The sequence below is a fragment of the Panthera leo genome, chromosome E3, assembly GCF_018350215.1.
Source record: "Panthera leo isolate Ple1 chromosome E3, P.leo_Ple1_pat1.1, whole genome shotgun sequence".
NCBI classification, from domain to species: Eukaryota; Metazoa; Chordata; class Mammalia; order Carnivora; family Felidae; genus Panthera; species Panthera leo.
This window is the reverse complement of record NC_056694.1, coordinates 28,298,885-28,320,625: the sequence shown is the minus strand read 5'-3', so window position 1 is coordinate 28,320,625 and position 21,741 is coordinate 28,298,885. Positions and strand designations below refer to the sequence as shown.

General features: G+C 51.7%; 1 protein-coding gene across 3 annotated transcripts in view; it reads left to right on the top strand.

Moving 5' to 3' along the window:
- ABCC1 (ATP binding cassette subfamily C member 1) overlaps positions 1-21,741 on the top strand; it is a 139,887-nt gene that overhangs the window by 110,910 nt on the left and 7,236 nt on the right. For 2 of the 3 annotated variants that reach the window (XM_042921379.1, XM_042921378.1), the window contains 7 exons: positions 3,529-3,610; positions 5,801-5,936; positions 8,725-8,932; positions 12,229-12,539; positions 17,782-17,981; positions 20,068-20,194; positions 20,725-20,826. In XM_042921379.1, the coding sequence (XP_042777313.1) occupies positions 3,529-3,610; positions 5,801-5,936; positions 8,725-8,932; positions 12,229-12,539; positions 17,782-17,981; positions 20,068-20,194; positions 20,725-20,826 (1,166 nt within the window). The remainder of the gene's footprint in view (positions 1-3,528; positions 3,611-5,800; positions 5,937-8,724; positions 8,933-12,228; positions 12,540-17,781; positions 17,982-20,067; positions 20,195-20,724; positions 20,827-21,741) is intronic. The other variant, XM_042921380.1, reaches the window with a different exon arrangement.

The following is a 21,741-nucleotide window of genomic DNA, read 5'->3' as shown; positions in this document are numbered from 1 at the left end:
TGGTTTTTGAGGGCCTGTGCAGGAAGCCCAGGCCCTGGTGCCCGGTGGCCCAGAGTCAAACGGCAGTCCTGCCACCTGTGTGAATTTGGGGGAAATGACTCCCTCTCCACAAGTCAGTTTTCTTACCTGAAACGTGTGATAGAGTAGAGGCCTGTGTGCGGTCCCCCAGCTGCCACACCCACCCCACCCAGCTGTTATACTGTGACCAGTGCAGACAGAGGGTTGGCTTGCATTTTTCTAGATCTTTTTATGTTTGACATGGTTATAACTTTTAGGGAAAGGGCTGGCCCCGTGCAGTGTGCTTGTCAGGGATCTACCCAGAACATGTGGGATGGGGCCACTGAGGCACAGGGGCAGCAGGCCCCTTGAATAGCTTTGCCCTTCCTCATCCTTAGGAGATAACATCCACCCATCCCCTCTGGACATTTATTTTTTTATTTTTATTTTTATTTTTTTTTAGAGTGTGAGATGGAAAGAGAGGCAAGTGGAGAGAGAGAATCTTAAGCAGGCCCCACGGTCAGTGCCGAGCCCAACGTGGGGCTCGATCCCCTGACCCTGGGATCATTACCTGAGCTAAAATCAGGAGTCAGGCTTTCAACTGACTGAGCCACCCAGGTTGCCCCCACTCCAGGCACTTAAATTGGATAGTTTAGGGAGGGAGTTTTGCTTTGGTCCTTAACACTTTTCTGGATCTTGTGATTTCTCAGGTGGCAAAGTGGTAGCTAAGGAGGAGAAGGGCCGGTGACACCTGGGTTAGATGTAGCCATACTTGCATGGAGAGACTGTAGGTGCACTGGTCCTGTAGCTGTGTGCTTGGAGAGAGGCCCTTGACGGTCAGCAGACCTTTATTGGACACCTACTATGTGCCAGGCTTTCTGGTGGACCCTTGCGGATGTAGTCTGAATCCCCAGATCTACTCATCAGCTTGGTGACCTTGGTTAAGCCTGACTGTCATGTAGGTCAGATGACCATGATATGAGCATGTCTTGAAGGAGATCTTGTCTACAAAATGCTTGGCACGTAGTGGGTGGACAGTGAATGGCCACAGTGTGGTTATTATGATCCCATCCTTACTTGCTGGGCATGGGCAGGACCTAGGCAACCCAAGGCAGAGCCAGGAGATGCCTGATGGAGTAACTGCAGGTGTCTGTGGGTGCCCAGAGGAGGGCTGTCTGTTAGCAGAATTACAGCAGGGAAGGCTGTGCTGGCTCCCTCTGGCGAGGTAAAGGCATCACCAGCCACTGGAGTGGACCCATCGCTCCTGCCTTCCTTAAACAGCAATATGTCTTAAGGGTCCAGACATAAGGGCTCTTCCGTAAGCCACAGAGGCCGACTCCGGCTGCTGAAACAAGGAAGAGAACCAGGTAGCTCAGAAATCAAAGGCCAAACCAAATGAGCAAGACTCAGGAAGTAGGAACTCCAGGAATCCTGTTCCTTTAGGACAGATCAGCCCGAGCTGTCTTTAGTCCTTGTTGGGTCACTGATAGTTCAAAGTCATGGGGAAGGGGTTCCTTGGACTACGCTTCTGACCTTGAGCAGAGCCCCCGTGGCCTGCCTGTAGGAAGAGACTGTAGGAAGAGGGAGGGGCTGACGCCTTGCAAAGAAGGCAGACGGAGTGGTGGATCGACCCATGTTCACGTTGCCCCCCTAGGACTCTCAGTCTGTCTCCTTTTGGCGGAGAGTTTTCCAGCTGCCCCAGCTGCTGTATCAACCTATGGGCTAATTGGGTTGAGAAAGGGGGTCACAGGAGGCCACTGTGAGGTCTCCCATCCAGACCTTATGGCTCATACTGGGTGAGGAGCAGAAGAGGAGGCTGAAGCTTGCACAGGGCAGCCTGTGCGGCCCTGAGAGTGGGGCTCTCTGAAGCCCTTGCCACAGCGCAGGTGTCTCTGGGCTTGTTTTCGGGCATCCCTGTCCCTGCACAGAGAAAGACGGTCAAGGCCAGGCCGGGGCCTCCAGTGCTGGGCGCATATGTGGCTGTCCTTGCCTGCACGGAAAATCCTTGTTATCATTCTTCTCTGTGATGTAGTTTCTTTTTTTAATTAAAAAAAAAAAAAAAGATGCTGCATTAAAAAGAAACATATAAAACAGTGATTGTCAATCTTGGCTGCACCCCGTAATTATCTACAGAACATGTTTCTAGGCATGAGTGCTGCTAAGTACCACCGTGGTGTCTTTCCCTTACCAAGCCCCGTGCACGGCCTCATCCATCCTCCCACTCACGAAGGTAGCTGTGACTCCTGCTTTGCAGATGTGAAAGTTGAGGCTCAAGGAGGTTTATTGCTTCCCTAGCCCACACAGCTGGGAAGTAAGAGAACACTTCATTCCTGACTGTGCTCTCACTCAGGGTGGGCGCCTGGCCTCCCTGCATGCCGTCATTGCAGGGACCGAACCTGGGCAGGGGGCATCCCCGGGGCGGGGGGGGGGGTGCGTCCTTCACAGCCAAGATGGAGAATCACCAGCTCAGAGCTCCCTGCCCCCAACGCGGGAATGGTTGCCTGCCCCGCTCTGCAGTGTCTCATCTGAAAGAGCCTGCCTTTTTGCATTCTGTGCCACTTAACGTTCCATCAGCATGTTCCCAGGGTCGCCCTGCCCTTGCTGGCTGCGTATTTGTCCCTTTAGTAACATCTCCCCCGCATGCCCTCCCCTCCTCTTCCGGGCCAGCCCTTCGGAGTCCTACACCGTGCGTCTCTCTTGTACGCTCTCTCTTTGTCCTGGGAGCGGCGTGCAGAGTTGAGTGCAGAGTGGGGGTGATAATAACATACGACCGAGGGGTCGGGAGAATGAAGGCAGATATTGTATGTCAGCACAGCGGCCACCACTTGTTTAATAAATGTGAGCCACTGCTGTCGAGGTTACAGTGATGAGTGTGGATGCTGAGGGTGTGACTCCTGGGATAGGGGCACATGCCTGGCTGGTATTTCTCACGGTGGCCCCACCAGTCGTCAGGGAAGTTCATCACCGTGGGGGAAAAGGCACTGCTCCAGGCACCCTCTACCCTAGACGTCTGGACCTCCCCACGATCTGGCAACCGAAAACTGGCCCTGGGAGGTGCGGCTGGAGCGCCTTCCCGGACTCCTCCTGTTGGCTGATGCTCTTGTCAAAACTGGTTGTTATTTGAGTACGCGCCTTGCACGGGATGCTTAGGGACCCGTGAGCTGTGCCCCTTTCCCCACGAGGCTCCTTGCTTCCTGGCCCCTTGGACTAAGCTTCATGGAGCTGAGACGCTGTTAGCTGCACTGAACCACACCTGTTGCTGCCGGCACAGGGCACCCTCCCCTGCGGGGCCCTCTAGGTGGTCGCAGGCCATCACCTGTGGCCCAAGGGAGCCAGCCAACAACACGTATCTCCCGCACCTGCGCCGGGAGACTGTCTGTGGCCTCAGCAAAGCAGCTCCTGCTTTCTGAGCTTCCTGGGGGTCAGGTTATCTGCGTTCAAGTGATGGGTTTTCCTCAATGTCCTGGGTCTTGGTGCCCAACTCCTGACATCACAATTTCCCTCTCTCCTGTCTTCTGCCCGGGTTAACAGGCATCAGTAGTCCCGGGAAGGAGACGAAGCAGATGGAGAATGGCATGCTGGTGACGGACGTCGCGGGGAAGCAGCTGCAGAGGTAGGGGGTACGGGCGGACCCGTTCCTCCGGATTCTCCAGGCGCCCTGTCTCTGCCACCTGCCTGGGTCGGGAGCCAAGAGGGATGGGAGTGCCGGCAGCCTGTCTGACTTACCGAGACAGGCCTTCAGCTCCCCGAGGTCTTAGAAGATGTGGGCTTTCTGCCTCCTTTCCCAAATCATTAGGAGACCTCACCTGGCACTGTTCACCAGATGACGTCTGCACTTGGGACACTCACGTTCCCCACGTGATATTGATCTTGGCTCAAGTCGTTCAGAGGGGCCTGGACCGGTCAGGCTGTAAGAGCCAGTATTTGAATCAAAATGGTCACACTGGTAGTGACCACGATGTTCAATCCACCATTGGGAGCCAGGCATGGCACCAGCCCTGTATGGTCTGTTGAAATCTTACCTTCCCATTTTATAGATGAGCAAACTGAGCACTCTCCCTAAGTCATGCAGCTGGAGAGAAACTGAGCTTTTTTTTTTTTTTTTAACATTTATTTATTTTTGAGAGACAGAGACAGAGCACAAGTGGGGGAGGGGCAGAGAGAGGGAGGGACACAGAATCCGAAGCAGGCTCCAGGCTCTGAGCTGCCAGCACAGAGCCCGACGTGGGGCTCAAACCCACGAACTGTGACATCATGACCTGAGCCAAAGTCAGATGCTTACCTGACTGAGCCACCCAGGTGCCCCGAAACTGAACTTGGATTCGAACCCAATCCTGGTCTCTGAGCCAGTGCTCCAAAGGTCTAGGCTTTGCTGCTTTAAAGGAGGTTGTTTTCAGCTAGATGGGTTTGGGATTTGGAGGAGCAGCATTCCGTGAGCCTGCTTGCTTAACCTCTCTGTGCCTCAGTTTCTTATGTGTCAGATAGGGTCTGTGGTGTACCTACTGCAGGGGGCTGGCTGTAGTGAGACGGACACTGTGTAGTGCCTGAGAAGTACTCAGCACAGCACCTTGCTTCATCAGCACCCAGTAAACAGCACTCACTTCTAACTGGGTGAGCAGTTATCTTGCTGTTACCCTGCAGTTATCTTGCTCCGGGTGGGGGTGGATTCCACAGACACGGGGCTGGGAAGGAAAATGGCGTGAGTAGCTCCTCCCATCAGAACACTGCACACAGCAGCCCCCTAGACTCCTGATTTTTGTTGTACGGGACAGGTGGAAATATTCCTGCTCTGTTGGTGCACCCGTCAAGGCAGTGAGCTAGCTACATGTGTGTAAGTCACGTAGAACGGAGCCTCACCCCGGGGCTGTGGGGGCACTGCCGGGATTCAGGCACGTGATCGGTCAGTCATGGTTGCTGTGATTGGAGAATCTGCTGAGAAAACCGACATAAGGCAGCACCTGGAGGTGGTCCTGGGACCTACGGGTGGTGACGGTGGGGGCCTTGCCAGGGAGAACCATGAGCGGACTGAGCAGAAGTGTCGGGGACACTGGGCACATCAGTTGCTGTGTAACAGATGACCTCAAACTTAGTGGCTTGTCATCTCCTAGTTTCTGTGGCTTTGGAAGATCTGGGCACGGCTGAGCCGCTTCGTCCATTCAGGGTCTCACACGAGCCACATCCGAGGTTCCTGGCAGGCTGGGGTCTCATCTGAAGGTTTGGCTGGGGAAGGATCACTACGAAGCTCACATGAGTGTTGGCAGGAATCAGTTCCTCAGGGGCTGGATCACTGTCCTCAGTTTCTAACTGGAGCCCCTTCTGCTCCCAGCTGGCCTGAGGAGCTTGCAGGCTTCATGAATGCCTGCAAACCAAGAAGGCAGTGGGGAGAGTCCCCAACCAGGATGGAAGTCACATCCCATCCCTTTGCCCGTGTGGGACTGAGCCATGGCTCAAGAGGGCATTCTTGTGCATATGCCCGCGCACGCCTACATCATTCTCCAGGGTGACAAGTCCCCAGGGGGTGGGGCTACCTCGGGGAAGGCTCTAAAGACAGCTTTGGGCCACATGATTGGTGATAGTGTATCGTGGTGTTTAAAGCTGATGACGACCACCGGCAGGCCAGAGATGCTTCCTGAGCACTGCCTGCGTGAAGGAACATCTTCTCCGTGGGGTCCTTTGTCGCGGGTCCCCTCCCTGGGTCACGGCTGTGAAATCAGAGGATTGAACTAGCTTGATGCTCTGCCGGGCTTGCCTCTGTCCCCGAGGCTCCCGTTTGGTTGACACCCGTGTGCCCTGCTTTCCCCAGACAGCTGAGCAACTCTTCCTCCTACAGCGGGGACGTTAGCCGCCACCACATGAGCACCGCCGAGCCGCAGAAAGCTGGAGCCCAGGACGAGGACGCGTGGAAGCTGGTGGAGGCAGACAAGGCTCAAACGGGGCAGGTGAGGACCGTGGCTGGCGTCCCTGCGTGCGGGGCCCTGTGCAGAATGCCTTGTTTATGTTCGCTGGTGTCTTGCCCCTCAACAAGCCTATAAAAGTGCCATTTCCCAGTGCTGGAAACAGGGACCCGAGAGCCTAAATGACTTGCCCAAGGTCGCAGCCGGGGGACGGCAGAGCTAGGATTTGAACCCTGGCAGCCAGACTCCAGGGTTGACGTTTGTAGCCTCTGCTCTACTGACCACCACCTCCTTTGAGCAGCTGGGGGCTTTCTGTAGGTGACCCGGGTGCTCTAAATCCTGCCTTCCCACGTGTGGGAAGTTGTGTACAAGGTAAGGTTGCCTCTGAGATAACATCTCTGTCGCGTTGCGTAATGTGAGTCTTTGATTTCTGTTTTAACCCTGATGATTACCTAGAAAGTCTGAGTTAGATGCTCGTTTATCTTTTATGCCTGTCTTAGTCTCGTGAGCTGCTGTCACAGAAAACCATAGGCTGGGGGCGCCTGGGTGGCTCAGTCGGTTAAGCCTCCGACTTCAGCTCAGGTCATGACCTCGCGGTCCGTGGGTTCGAGCCCCGCGTCGGGCTGTGTGCTGACAGCTCAGAGCCTGGAGCCTGTTTCGGAATCTGTGTTTCCCTCTCTCTCTGACCCTCCCCCGTTCATGCTCTGTCTCTCTCTGTCTCAAAAATAAAAATAAATGTTAAAAAAAAAAAAAACAAAACCATAGGCTGGGTGGCTTAGAAGCAACCTGCCTTTATTGCTAGCACTTCGGGAGGCTGGCGAGCCAAAGACCAAGGTACCAGCAGGCGTTTCTAGAGAGGGCTTGCTTCTTGGTTCGCAGACAGCCATGTGCCCTGTGGAGCCAGTCCTCTAAAGGCACTAACCCCATCGTGAGGGTTCCGTCCTGAGGATCCGACCACTTGCCCAGAGCCCCACCTCTTAATACCATCTCCCTCGGGGTTAGGATCTCAACATCCAAATTTGGAGGGACACAGACATTCAAGTCTGTAGCACTGACAGGCGCTGACGTCTTGTTGTCCCAGGGAAAACTGGTTTCGGGCCCTTGTTTTCTTGTATGTGTTTTATGCTCCCCTGTTTTGGGCGTGTGTCAATAACCTTCCATTTATGGTAACGATCCAGAGTTTATTTTTAAAAATACATGTGGTATGTTTTTTTTAAAAAAAAAAGGGGAATGGAATTTTTAAAATCAGAAGTTCACACCCCATGTGGGGTGGTTCAGGAACAAGCGAGGTCAGCACACCGTTCTCTCAGATCTACCTGGATGCATCCAGAAGCTCCTGGAATCCTCCGTTTCAGGCTTCTTCTCTTCTCTTCTCATCGCAGCCTTGGTCAGGGGTGGAGGTGGCCGTAGTGTATCCTCCCTCCTGTTCTTGCTGGTCCTCTGGGGAGCCAGGGGAGTGACCCCAAATCAAAGACCGGAGAAGGAATGCCAGGCCCACTGAGTGCTTATTTAATCCCACACCGCCCGGTATCACCTGCCTTTTATACGCCAGGAAAACAGAGCGGGGGGCTTGTGACTTGCCAGAGCTCGACTGGGAGTGGAGCTGGGCTCAGCAAGCTCGCTCGGAATCTTGGACTCCCACACCCACCGTGCTCTGCTGCTGCTGGGGGGTCCCCAAGTCCCGCAGTGTAATTCCGGGATCAGCAGCGGGCTGCTTGGCTGTGTGACAAAGCCAAACGGTGACAAAAACGTGGTAATTCTGGAACAGCCCCCCACCCCCCATTTCAGTTGGAAAAACCAGACAAAATAAAAGTCAAAAAGAAGCGGTCAGTTACACGTGAGACCTCCGGGCTTTCACCTGTTAACCTTTCAGCCCGACTCTTATTCACATCAGTGGTTTTTATGACCCCAAATTCAGCACATGAGAGCTTGAAGCGACCATGAGCACACCCACACAAGGACGGATACCTGGCGTTTGTGGAAACCGAGCCAGGCAGATTGGGCCTAGGGCTGGCCCAAAGCAGGCTGCCCCTGTCTCTGGTGTTCAGGCCCCCCTTTGAACAACTACACAGAATTATTTAGCCCTTCTCCTGGGCTCCACAAGGAAGGGAGGAGTGGGAGAAGTCCTCCTTGGTTGCCCTTTGGAGCCGAGGAACAGACTAAGCCGGCACCGACCATCCAGGAGCCAGTGGAACCAATGTGGAGTCGGTGTTCGCCGTTGAGAGGAAACGAGGGGGGAGGTAGCACTTGGTCTCAGTTGCTAGGCCACATGTCACACCTTCCTGATGGGCCTGGACTAAAGCTCCGAATGCTAAACAGGATCTTCCAGGCCCTGTGTGGTGTGACCGCCGCTCGTTCTATAGCTCGACCGTGTTCCAGCCACCCACGCCTCCCTTCGGTTCCCTAAACGTGTTGTGTTCCTTGCTATCTCAGGGCCTTTGCACATGCTGCTTCCTCTGCCCTACGTGCCTTTTTTCCGTTCTTGGTCATCATTTCCTCAGGGAAATTGTCAGATTACCTCCCCGTTCGCTCAGGTCGTGATGCCCAATTTTATGCTCTGAGGGAATCCTGCACTGCTCCAGCCCTTCTCTATAATTACACATTCACCTGGACGCTGGATGTCTGTCTTGCCACTTGACCGGCAGCTCCATGAGGGCAGAGACCTTGACTTTCTCTCCTGCTGACTTTATCCATCAACTAAGGGGGACTGTGCTGTGGGCGTGAGCACCAGGGGTGGGGGGGACTGGATCACACAGGTGCTGTTGGGAGTGCCTGACCTTGGATGCGTGTGGTGGGAACACCCTCCGAATGCCTTCTGTCCCTGGGTCTGCAGGTCAAGCTGTCCGTGTACTGGGACTACATGAAGGCCATCGGACTGTTCATCGCCTTTCTGAGCATCTTCCTTTTCTTGTGCAACCACGTTGCTGCCCTGGCTTCTAACTATTGGCTCAGCCTCTGGACTGATGACCCCATCGTCAACGGGACCCAGGAGCACACCAAAGTCCGGCTGAGCGTCTACGGCGCCCTGGGCATTTCGCAAGGTGGGGGCCGTCTCCTTCCCATCCTCCTCTGCCCACCCAATTTTGGCCACTTGAAATGTCTCCATGTCTTATTATGCAGTTGGGTCCCCCGTTTGTCAGGGTTTTGCAGACCCCCAAACTAAGCCAAACTCACATGAACAGTACCTATCACTTAGTAGACACTCAGATATCTTGTAGAGGGAATGTTTCTTGAATGCTCTGTTTCATGGGGCCCTAGGAGATGAAGAGCACTCCAATGTGTCCATTTTACAGATGAGGAAAGCTGAGGAACAGCAGCCCCCTCGAGCCTTGGCAAGCAAGGGCCCTTGCCCCTTGTTCCTGTGTCAGGGTGATGGGGCTTCTGTAAACTCTCACTTGTGGACTTTAACCTGCTCCCTGAGAGTGGGAACTCGGTTATGCTAGTGGTGCTCAATGTTGTCCCCTGGGGGGACATTTAGCAATGTCTGGAGGTACTTAGAGCTGTCACGGTGCGGGGGGCAACTGCCTTGTAGAGGTCAGGGGGGTCGCTAGATGTCCTGCAGTGCATAGCCCGGCCCCCAAAACAGAGAATGACGTAGCCTCAAATGTCAGTAGTGACGAAATTGAGAAACCCTGTATACCCTTCTTGTGGTTCCACGAAGGTCCCCAAACACAACAACGTTAATAATAAGAGCTGTTGTTTACCGAGCACTTACTTGGTGCTGGTCATGTTCTAAACATTTTTAGGTGTTTTAACTTATGTTGCTTTTGCAGCAGGTGTCATGAGGTCACAGCTAGTATTTTCCGCATTTTAGAAATAGAGACTCTAGCAGCACTTGGGTGGCTCAGTCCCTTGCCCTTCTGACTCTTGATTTTTGCTCAGGTCATGATCCCGGGCTTGTGGGATCACACCCCACATTGAGCTCGGCACTGGGCATGGGGCCAGCTTGGGATTTTCTCTCTCTCCCTCTGCCCATGTTCCCTGCACACACTATGTCTCTCTAAAATAAAAATCAGTAGGGTGATGAGTAGGGTGGCTCTGTCAGTTAAGCATCATGGCTGAGGCTCAGGTCATGATCTTGTGATTTGAGTTCAAGCCCCACATCAGGTTCCATGCTGACAGCTCAGAGCCTGGAGTCTGCTTTAGATTCTGTTTCTCCCTCTCTCTCTGTCTGCCCCTCCCCTGCTTGCACTCTTTTTTTTTTTTTTTTTCATTTTAAATTTGTTTTAATGTTTATTTATTTGTGAGACACACACACACACACACACACACACACACACACACACACACTGCAAACAGGGGAGGGGCAGAGAGGGAATGACACACAGAATTGGAAGCAGGCTCTAGGCTCCCAGCTGTCAGCACGGGTCCTGACGCAGGGCTCGAACTCATGAACCACAAGATCGTGACCTGAACCGAAGTTGGATGCCTGACCAACTGATCCACCCAGGCACTCCATCTGTCTTTCTATTTCTCTCAAAAATAAACATTAAAAATTTTGTAAATAAAAATAAAGTAATTTTAAAAAAAGAGAAAAGAAAAGAAATAGAGACTCTAAGCCCCAGTGAGGTTAAGTAAGTTGCCGGAAGTTGCACAGCAAATACATGGGCAGGGCTGGCTTTGAGTGAGGTGGTCTGGCCCAGGAGCCCCTGCTCTTGATCACTGTGCTACACTATGTTAACGAGCCGTGTGTTTAGACTCCTAAAAGCAGTGTGCATCTGTCCCTACCTACGTGTGTTCAGTGTCTGTGATACGTAAGTATAGGTTTGATACATTTGAGTACTTTCTGTACAGCGGCACACTGCCCTTCACATTCAGCAGTGCTACAAGGTTACGTATCATTGTTGCCATCTTATAGAGGAGGACCCCCGGTGCCTAGAGGTTAAGTGACTTGCAGGAAGGTCCCACAGCTGGTAGGTGGCAAAGACACAGTTGGGCAGCGCTGGGTGCAGCCAGTTGTTTCAGCCCCTGCTCCCGAGAGTAAGCCTCTCCATCCCTATGAAATCTCTTTGCAAAGAACGGCTGTCTCGCTGTGGCTTGTTCAGAGGAGCCACAGATGTCTCATGGTCTCCGGGAGATGGCTTTGAAAAAAAAAAAAAAACCAGAAGAGTAGACATGGATTTCCCAGATTTCTTCATCCCTAACGCCTCGTCATTGGGCATGGGACTAGCCTCCAAACTGTCCTTGAGGGAAGGTGGGACACAGGGTGGGTGTGATGTTTCCCTGCCTCACACAGCAGCAGTGTCTGTTCCAGAGCTGAGCTGTCCACTCTGGTGGCCGCTGGCCACAGTGTGGCTCTTTGAATTGCGGTTCGTCAAACCTAAGTAACAGTATCAGCTGTCAGTGGCACTGGCCACATGTCAAGTGCTCAGTAGCCACATGTGCCTGGAGGCGACCACACTGGACTGCATAGGTCCAGAACATTTCCATCATTCCAGAAAGTTCTGTTGCATGCCACTGGTCTAGAGGAATGTGGCATACAGATTAAGAGCATGACCCTGGAGCAAGCAGGCTGCCTGGATCAGAACTCCGACTCTGCTGCTGATTGGCTGACTGTATCGAGGGCAGAGGAGTTCACCTGTCTGACCTTGAGCTCCCTTCTCTGTAAAATGGGTGCTAATAGGATTTATACAGAGTCAGTCTTAAGAATTAGGTGCATGTGGGGGCGCCTGGGTGGCTTGGTCGGTTAGGTGTCCCACTTCGGCTCAGGTCATGATCTCACGGTCCGTGAGTTCAAGCCCCGCGTTGGGCTCTGTGCTGACAGCTCAGAGCCTGGAGCCTGTTTCAGATTCTGTGTCTCCCTCTCTCTCTGCTCCTCCCCTGTTCATGCTCTGTCTCTCTCTGTCTCAAAAATAAATAAACTTTAAAAAAAAATTTTTTTTAATAAAAGAAAAAAAAGAATTAGGTGCATGTGGGGCACCTGCGTGACTCCGTCGGTTGAACATCTGACTTCGGCTCGGGTCACCATCTCATGGTTCGCGTTTGAGACCCACGTCGGGTTCTGTGCTGACAGCTCAGAGCCTGGAGCCTGCCTCGGATTCTGTGTCTCTCTCTGTCTCTGCTCATGCTTGCTCTCCCTCTCTCTCTCTCTCTCTCTCTCTCTCTCTCTCTGAAAAACAAACATTTAAAATTTTTAAAAAAAATTAACGTGTAAAACTCTTGTACGGTGTTGAATAGACACTGAGTCCTCAGTAAATAGCAGCCACGACTCTCGTCATCACCGTTGCCCGTTATTCTTCGAGGCCGAGCGTGCAGGCCTGTTGCGTCTGCATGGCCTGTCCTCACCCCCACCCCGCGCCCGGGCCCCACTGTGGTGTTTACCGCCAGAACGTTGCAGGTATCTCGGTGTTCGGCTACTCCATGGCGCTGTCCATCGGGGGGATCTTTGCTTCCCGCCGCCTGCACCTGAACCTGCTGCAGAACGTGCTCCGGTCCCCCATGAGCTTCTTCGAGCGGACCCCCAGCGGGAACCTGGTGAACCGCTTCTCCAAGGAGCTGGACACGGTGGACTCGATGATCCCTCAGGTCATCAAGATGTTCATGGGCTCCCTGTTCAACGTCATCGGCGCCTGCGCCATCATCCTGCTGGCCACGCCCATCGCTGCCATCATCATCCCGCCGCTGGGCCTCATCTACTTCTTCGTGCAGGTGAGAGGCGGGGTCTCGGGGCTGCGGGAGGAGCCCTCCGGGGTTTCACGCTCCCGTGTGAGTCCGGGCCTCACGCCGTCTTCCCATTTCCGCGGCGCGGCGCTGTGCGCGATTTGCGGGCAGAGGGCCCAACTGGTGTTTGTCACTTTTCAGTACCTCTCAAAGGGAGAAAAGCTATAGCAGTAAAGACACCTTGATTATTAAAATTGATTATTAACATTATGGGGGTACCCGGGTAGCACAGTCGGTTAAGCGTCCAACTCGTGGTCTCGACTGAAGTCGTGATCTCATGGTTTTGGGAGATCGAGCTCCACATTGGGCTCTGTGCTCACAGCCCAGAGCCTGCTTGGGATTCTCTCTCTCCCTCTTTCTCTGCCCTCCCCCACCCACGTGCGCGCTCTCTCTCTCTCTCTCTCTCTCTCTCACAAAATAAATAAACTTAGAAGAGTTTTATTAAATTCTTTAGGTCTTAGCCCTCCTGCAGAAAATAGAGATGTGAATAACGGCAGCTCAGACAAGATGTTTGTCTTCCTCTCTCCTAGTGGAAATGTATTTACTTATTTGTTTGTTGTTTCTATTTATTTTTTTCTCATAGTAGAAATTTAGAGGTGGGCCCTTCAGCTCTGGTGTGGCAGTTGCACACATTTGTTAATGTCCCAGACTTCGTCACTGTTGTGGTTTTTTTTTTTTTAAGTTTTCCCAGCTTTGCACAGGCCTTCCATTCTTAAGTTGACCTCATGGTCTAAGGTGGTTGCTGGAGCTCCAGCCATCAATGTCTATTTCAGAATACAAGACCGAGGAAGGGGAACAAACACAGCAAGGGAGTCAGTGTGGTTATTTAGGTGATCGCCACAGAAACTGTGCTTGCAGCTGACGGAGGAGCGTGTCGAGGCCCTGGTGGTGCAGCTGGGAGTGTGAACTCACGTCTGTCTGACTTTAAAGCTTGCGTTGGTAACCACGGTGCTGCACTGCCCCTTTCTGCCCCGAAAAGGTTACCTGCAGCACAGTTGCTGGCGGGAGACAGTGGTTTAGATGGGAGCCAATCACTACAGCACAAAACGAGAGGGAGAGCTGCCAAGACCTCCACGCGTCAGGCTGTGCCGTGGCCTGCTCACGCGGGGTCCGGAGCCCTTGGTCGTCAGCCGTCCCCCAGGCTCCACACGCTGTGGCCCCGTGGTTGGTGTGCATGAATGAAGGTGGAACCAGAGAGAGCAGGACCCACTGCGACACCCTCATTGTGTTCTCTTTAAGTTGGTGCCAGCTTTTTTTTTCACTCAGTGATGGGATCTCGTGTTCCTTAATGGACATAATTACCGAGATGTTGTTGCGATACCACCGATTTTATTTTTTATTTATTTATTTTTAATGTTTTAATGTTTATTTTTGAGAGAGAGAGAGAGAGCGAGAGAGAGCACGAGTGGGGGAGGGGCAGAGAGAGGGGGAGATACAGAATTCCAAGCGGGATTCAGGCTCTGAGCTGTAGCACAGAGTCCAACGCAGGGCTCAGACCCACAAACCAGGGGTGCCTGGGTGGCTCAGTTGGTTAAGCATCCCACTTCAGCTCAGGTCATGATCTCACAGTCCATGAGTTCAAGCCCCATGTCGGGCTCTGTGCTGACAGCTCAGAGCCTGGAGCTTGTTTCAGATTCTGTGTCTCCCTCTCTCTCTGCCCCTCCCCTGCTCATGCTCTGTCTCTCTCTGTCGCAAAAATAAATGAAAACATTGAAAGAAATTAAAAGAAAAAAACAACAACCCACAAACCATGAGATTATGACCTGAACCAAAGTCGGACGCTTAACCGACTGAGCCACCAAGGTGCCCCTCCATGGGATTTATTTCTAAACAACAAAGACAGTTCAGCAAAGGATCATATTATATACACACTGTTACTATAACCAAGATGCAAGCATAATGTGCTTGTGCAGGGCCAGAAACGGAAGCAGTGAGAGGAAAAGGAAAACTTGGTGTCCCCAAGGGTTGGGATTATGGGAGAATTTGTTTGTTTGTTTGTTTAGTGACTTTTAACTAAATACACACTTTACCACCCAGCAGTCCTTCCTCAGCATATATGCAATAGAGATGAGAGAATGCATCTACTAAAAAAAAAAAAATGCTAGAACGTTCTTAGCATCTTGGTTCATAATAGCCTCAAACTAGAAATAACTTGAGAGTTTTGACCCAGAGGACACAAGAATTTTATGGATGCTGGAGATGTTCTAGATTTTGGTCAGATAGTGGGGGTGCAGGTGTGAATGAATGTAAACTTCATCAAGCTGTAAAGATTTGGTGCATTTTTCAGCATAATGTGTGTTATATCTTGATTAAAAAGTGGCTTTTCGATACACGTAGGTTCTTTCTCTTTCCTCCGAAAAGATCTGGAAGGTTATACACTGAGATTTGAATAGTGCTTATCTGAGTGTGATGGCTGCAGTGTGATTTTTTTTTTTTATAATATTCCCATCTGTATCATTCCCCCAACCCCCAGCGTTTTAAATGGCTACCCATTAATGTTTTAATTTAAAAGCAAGTAATTTTTATAAAAAGATGAAGAGATAAGCCGATGTGGACTTGTGTTGGGGCGTCCTTGTTGCTTGGAAGAAGGCATTTCTGCTTTTATGGAATATTTTGGTGTCTGAAAAACTGCCCAGTCACAGCTAAAAGTACCTTAGCTTGCGGCCTGCTGCCTGGCTCAGGCATGTGCTTGTCGAGCGGTTATTACTTATTTATTTACTTATTTTATTTATTATTTTTTTAAATGTTTATTTTTGAGATAGAGACAGGGTGTGAGCAGGGGAGGGGCAGAGAGAGAGAGGGAAACACAGAATCTGAAGCAGGCTCCAGGCTCTGAGCTGTCAGCACAGAACCCGACCTGGGGCTTGAACTCAGGAACTGCGAGATCATGACCTGAGTCGAAGTCGGACGCTTAACTGACTGAGCCACCCAGGAGCCCCTTTATTTATTTACTTTAATGCTTATTTATTTATTTATTTATTTATTTATTTATTTATTTAACGTTTATTTATTTTTGAGACAGAGACAGAGCGTGAGCAGGGGAGGGGCAGAGAGAGAGGGAGACACAGAATCGAAGCAGGCTCCAGGCTCTGAGCTGTCAGCACAGAGCCCGATGCAGGGCTCGAACTCACGGACTGTGAGATCGTGACCTGAGCCGAAGTCGGACACTTAACCGACTGAGCCACCCAGGTGCCCCAATGCTTATTTTTTTTTGAGAGAGAGAGCGAGCTCGAACATGACTGGGGGAGGGGCAGGGAGAGAGGGTAAGACAGAATCCCAAGCAGTTCCGTGCTGCCAGCGTGGAGCCCAACACCGGGTTCAAACCCATGAACCCGTGAGATCGTGACCTGAGCCAAAATCAGCGGTTGGATGCATAACCAACCTAGACCCCCAGGTGCCCAGCAAGCAGTTATTTTTATTTACAAGCACCAGGCACTTGGTTTCTGAAAAAGTCAGTTGAGTCTGGCGGGGTGGATTATGTCTCCTGGAATAGAGTTTAAAAGGGAAGCTAGCGGGATGCCTGGGTGGCTCAGTCGGTTGAGCGTCCAACTTCGGCCCAGGTCATGATCTCGCGGTTTGTGAGTTACAGCCCCGCGTCGGGCTCTGTGCTGACAGCTCAGAGCCTGGAACCTGCTTCAGATTCTGTCTCCCTCTCTCTCTGCTCCTCCCCTGCTCACACGTTCTCTCTCAAAAATGAAGATTAAAAAAATTAAAAAATAATAATAAAAAATAAATAAAAGGGAAGCTAGCTGATCGTTCTTTTTTTAAAAGACTGAGTTTAGGGGCTCCTGGGTGGCTTCAGCTCGGGTCATCATCTTGCAGTTCATGAGTTCGAGCCCCGTGTTGGGCCCCCTGCTGTCCGCACAAAGCCTACTTCAGATCCTCTGTTCTTCTCTCACTGCCCCTCCCCCACTTGTCCTCTCTCAAAAATAAATAAAATATTTTTAAAAATTAAAAATAAGTAAGCAAACAACAATTTAAACACAAATACATCTCAGGGTAGCTTTCTACAGTAAATAAAGTGGAGTAGGTTGAGCAGGGAAAATACTTGAGAATGATTTCCATCCGGGATGTTTAGAAAGAAAGCCGGGGAGAGGAACCCTCCCAGGGCAGATGCCGCGGGGCCGAGGCGTCAGGGTTTTGTTCACGGCCGAGAGCCTCGGGAGCAGAGCGGGCATCTGGCCTACCCTCGAGGACTGGCAGAGCAACCATCGTGGGCCTGCCCTGGCTGGCGTGGTGCTGGGTTAGCTTATAGGGTTTCCAGGACCCAGAAGGCTGCCCAGGTGTGGGTTCAGGTGACCGCACACGCTGCCGTCCAGGAAGCAGCTGCTAAACTCGGAGCCCCGTCCGACTCCTCCATTATGTTCACTGTTCTCTGTGGAAGGTCTCTGCTCCCACAAGGGCCCCAGGAGGCGGGGAGGCCGTGTCCCTAACCACCCTTTGTTCCCTGTCTCGTTCATTTGTCTGGCTGTGTCGCTTGTGAAACACCTGCCTTCACATTACGTGCCACCTCCAGAATGGGGAACCTCCGTCTCCCCGGTCCTGTTTGTACAGACGAGGAAACTAAGGCCGAGAGAACTAAATGTTCTCACGTGACCAGTCTGTCATCTAAGGGCGGGTCCTCGAAGCTTCCAGGGCGCGATTTGCTTTGCTTTTGTTCCATCTGCCCTGGTTAGGGCAGGAGCAGAGCCGATGGGGTGACTGCCTGCAGGGACGGGTGGAGGCCAAAGGCCATGCTGCTGGGTCCAGAAAACCCTAGAGGTCTGTGGCTTGAGAGAGGCAGGACAGTGCAGAGGTTCACCCTTGACAGCCGGCTTCTCCGAGTCCAGCCCCACAGCCCGGCCACTTGTCGCCTGAGGGGGACCTGAGGGGGAAGAGGTCAGCGAGCTTCTTTGTGCCTGGGTTTACTGACGGTCCGTGCAAATGAGCACCGACTCCTAGCTGTCTGGTGACGACGAAATGAGCCGATTCTGTGGAAGGACTTCAAACTGTGCTAGGGTAGTCGGCTCCCCGTGGGCCTGAGCTGCTGGCATTATGTGGTCGCTGTCATCATTCTGTTGTGCTGGCATCGGGTGAGCAGAGACACCTGTTAAAAAGCAGCCCAGCTCCGCCGTCTTGCCTTCCGGAGGTGCCGTGTGTGTCCAGGCTTTGTCCAGCGCAGCCCTGGTGGGGGTGGGTGGCTGGCACGGGAGGGGCTTTGCCAGCTCCCTGGTCCGTTCTCTTCCCCTAGAGGTTCTACGTGGCCTCGTCCCGGCAGCTGAAACGCCTCGAATCCGTCAGCCGCTCCCCAGTGTATTCCCACTTCAATGAGACCCTGCTGGGGGTCAGCGTCATCCGCGCCTTCGAGGAACAGGAGCGCTTCATCCGCCAGAGCGACCTGAAGGTGGACGAGAACCAGAAGGCCTATTACCCCAGCATCGTGGCCAACAGGTGGGCACCTGAGGCCCGCGGGAGGAGGTGAAGGAAGCCTTAGTTCCTGGAGGAGGGCCTCACACACGGGATGGTTAGACTTGGTGGGGGCGGGAAGGGACAGAATAGCATTAAAAGCAGACAGGAGCACTGGCAGCTTGAAGCACAGGCACTCCGGTGGCACTGAGGGACAACAGGGAGCAAGTCAGAAAATACTGCAGGAACTATCCGTTCGCTGTGGTCCTGACGGTACAAGGTCATCGGTGACAGGCGTACTCAGCTGATATTTTTGTGGCCTGGTTCTCAGCTGACGGGGGTGATCACCCACCGCCCCTGTGTGATGAGCTTTGGAAGCTGTTCACCAACCTGAGGTTGGACCACGTGAAATGGCCATGATGAAAAAAGCATCCGTCCCAAAGAAGGGACAGGAGTTCGCTACTTGTCGACTAACTTCAGAAAAGTATCTGACTTATCTCTAAAAGAATATTCTCCTCACTCATGTCCTGATACGTTTTTTGAGATGTGGGATAGGAAATTCTGGAGAGGGGGTGACTCACCCTGGGAGCAACGTGTCGTAACCAACTGTTGCCCCATCGTACACAATATAATCCCATAAAGACCATGAATCACTGGAGACCTGACCTTCCTCTGCAGAATCGGCAGGGAGTTTCTCAAATTTGGGTTTGTTTTTAGGATAAGCTCACACCCAGGAAGATCAGTCACGTGAATCTTTATTTAAAATTTTTCTTTTTTGGGGCGCCCAGGTGGCTCACTTGGTTTTGCATCTGACTTCGGCTCAGGTCACAATCTCGTGGTTCATGGGTTTGAGCCCCGTTCAAACCCGCTTTGGGTTCTGTGTCCCCATTCTCTCACTGCCCCTTCCCTGCTAATACTCTCGCTCACTCTATCTCTCAAAAATAAATGTTAGGGGCGCCTGGGTGGCGCAGTCGGTTAAGCGTCCGACTTCAGCCAGGTCACGATCTCGCGGTCCGTGAGTTCGAGCCCCGCGTCAGGCTCTGGGCTGATGGCTTGGAGCCTGGAGCCTGTTTCCGATTCTGTGTCTCCCTCTCTCTCTGCCCCTCCCCCGTTCATGCTCTGTCTCTCTCTATCCCAAAAATAAATAAAAAAAAAATGTTGAAAAAAAAAAAAATTAAAAAAAAAAAAATAAATGTTAAAATTTTTTTTAATAAAAAAAGATAAATTTTTCTTTTTTTAATGTTATTTATTTATTTATTTGTTTATTTAGAGAGAAAGAGAGAGTGTGAGCAAGGGAGGGGCAGAGAGAGAGGGAGACACAGAATCTGAAGCAGACTCCAGGCTCTGAGTTGTCAGCACAGAGCCCAACGTGGGGCCTAAGCCCACAAACCGTGAGATCATGACCTGAGCCGAAGTTAGACGCTCAACTTACTAAGCCACCCAGGCACCCCCAGTCACACGAATCTTAAGGGCTGTAGTGGAAATAAGATCAACAACACCATTTCCCTAAAATGTTTTACACCTTAAATCACTAATATTCCTAACGCTTGGAGGTACGCTAGGGAAGTTCGCTTTAAACCAATAATGTTATCTGTTTATATTCCAAGAGGTAAAACAATGTATTTTAACATTTCTAAAAGGAGGGTGATCTAGGAACATTACAGCTACATTGAAAATAGTATTTCATTTCTCACTCTCCCTTCCCCCTTCTGCCAAGAAAAGGTTATTTTTATAACACTGCTGCCTCTTACAGTCGATGACTTCTTAGTATTTAGGAACTTTCCTGGACCTGTCTTTGCAGATGGGTGTACATGGGTATGTTATAAAGGTTTCCCTAAAAAAAAAAGTTGGTTCTTAAAAAGGCAAGCTTTGGTTTCCCGGGAAGGCTCCTTCTGGAGAACTCCGTTTCAGTCCCCCGGGGTTGCGAGATCAATGAGGAATTAGTGAGACCGTGTCCCTTTGGCTCTCCTTCCCCCGTGAGAGGACAGATTGAAGTCCTGTCTCGGGAGCTCTCGGGGAATTCTTTCCATTAGCAAAGTGCCTCCCTCCTTCCCCGGCTTGAGCCAGAAACCAGATCTCTGACGAGCCAACTCTGGTGTGTCTGTCCATCTGCCTGTGTGTCTGTGAGCAGGTGGCTGGCCGTGCGGCTGGAGTGCGTAGGCAACTGCATCGTCCTGTTTGCTGCCCTGTTCGCCGTGATCTCCAGGCACAGTCTCAGCGCCGGCTTAGTGGGCCTCTCGGTGTCCTACTCACTGCAGGTAAGACAGGTGCCCCCAGCTGCATTCTCTTACGGTTGTCAGGGTCTCGGGCCTTTGCTTTGAATCCCCGCAGGAGCTGGGGGAGAGATGAGGGGCCAAGCGGCGTTTGAGAAGCCCGGTGACTGACCCGCTGGTGCTGGAGGGAGATGAGACACGGGGCCGGGATTCCCCCGTCAGTCAAGGAAAGCCCTTGATGAACCAAGAGGATGCCTCCAGCGACAGGAAAAATGCTTTTCACTCTATCACTTTATCTCTCATTCCGGCGTTAGCCACATTGCCCAAATTTTGATACATTGGATTTTCCCTTATTACCATCTCGTTGGAAATCTTTTCTGATGCTCTTTCTGATTGCTTGTGTGGCCCAGGGGTTATTTTGAAACGTGCTTGCCTAAGAGGTGCGGTCTGGCGACGGCGGTACGTGAGGCTGGTACCTTTCTTACCTCAAAAAATTGCGTAATTCGTAATCACTTGCTGAAGATAAAGCGGCCCCTGCTCACCCCAGAAGCTTCATGTGACTCTTCTGTGCACAGGTCACCACGTACTTGAACTGGCTGGTTCGCATGTCGTCCGAGTTGGAGACCAACATCGTGGCCGTGGAGAGACTGAAGGAGTATTCGGAAACGGAGAAGGAGGTAAAGCCGGCCCCTGGCCTGCCCTCGCCTGCCCTCACCTGACCTCATCAGCGCGACCTGGGTGCCTTCAACAGACAACCCCTATTCAGCGAAAATTGTCTTCCGTTCTTTGTTACATATCTGTATGAGGGACTTGTGCGGTGCAGAATGAGACTAGTTTCATCGTCACGTTTAAAAATTAAATACCAGTTGATTCAAAGCCCTGAAAGTCAACCGCAAGAGAGTCAGTACGTGGATGTTGTAAAAATCATGACTGAAGTTTGGGGAACCCGGCAGTTATTTGACCCAAGTCCCCATTTTATAGATGGAGGAGAGGGTCGCCTGGGGAGGGACAGTGACTGATCCAAGGTCACACGTGGTCAGGGTAGGACCCAAGTGTCCAGACATCAGTGCCACATTGCCCCTAGAAAGTGCCGTTTTCTGCCTACACACTGTCACTGGTGGCATTGGCAGTGATCATGGTGACAATACCAGTGGATCCCCTCATCGCCCCCACCACCAGTAATATTAGGGACACATATTGGGCCCTCGGGAGCTGTCAGCCCTGTCCTACAGATTTTACATAGAGTAATTCATACAATTTACGTAGAGTAATTCGTGTAATCTTTATGTAGCCTTATAGCTCATGTTCTGTCATGATCCCCATTTTACGCATCAGGAAACTAAGACACAGGGTTAAGTTACTTTGCTCAAGGTTACGTGGCCATTGGCACACTGCCTCCCAAGAAAATGCCCCGTCCTTAAGACTCTGACACAGGTGAACCAGGTCCCGCTTCATGGGAGAGCATTATTCAGAATGATGTGAGCGCCCCCTGTGGAAATAAGAGTGTATTACACCAGGGGTTTTCGCGCTCAACATCGAATTTATTTTTTTAGTTTTTAAGATCTAATTCACATGCCCTGCCGTTCACCGTG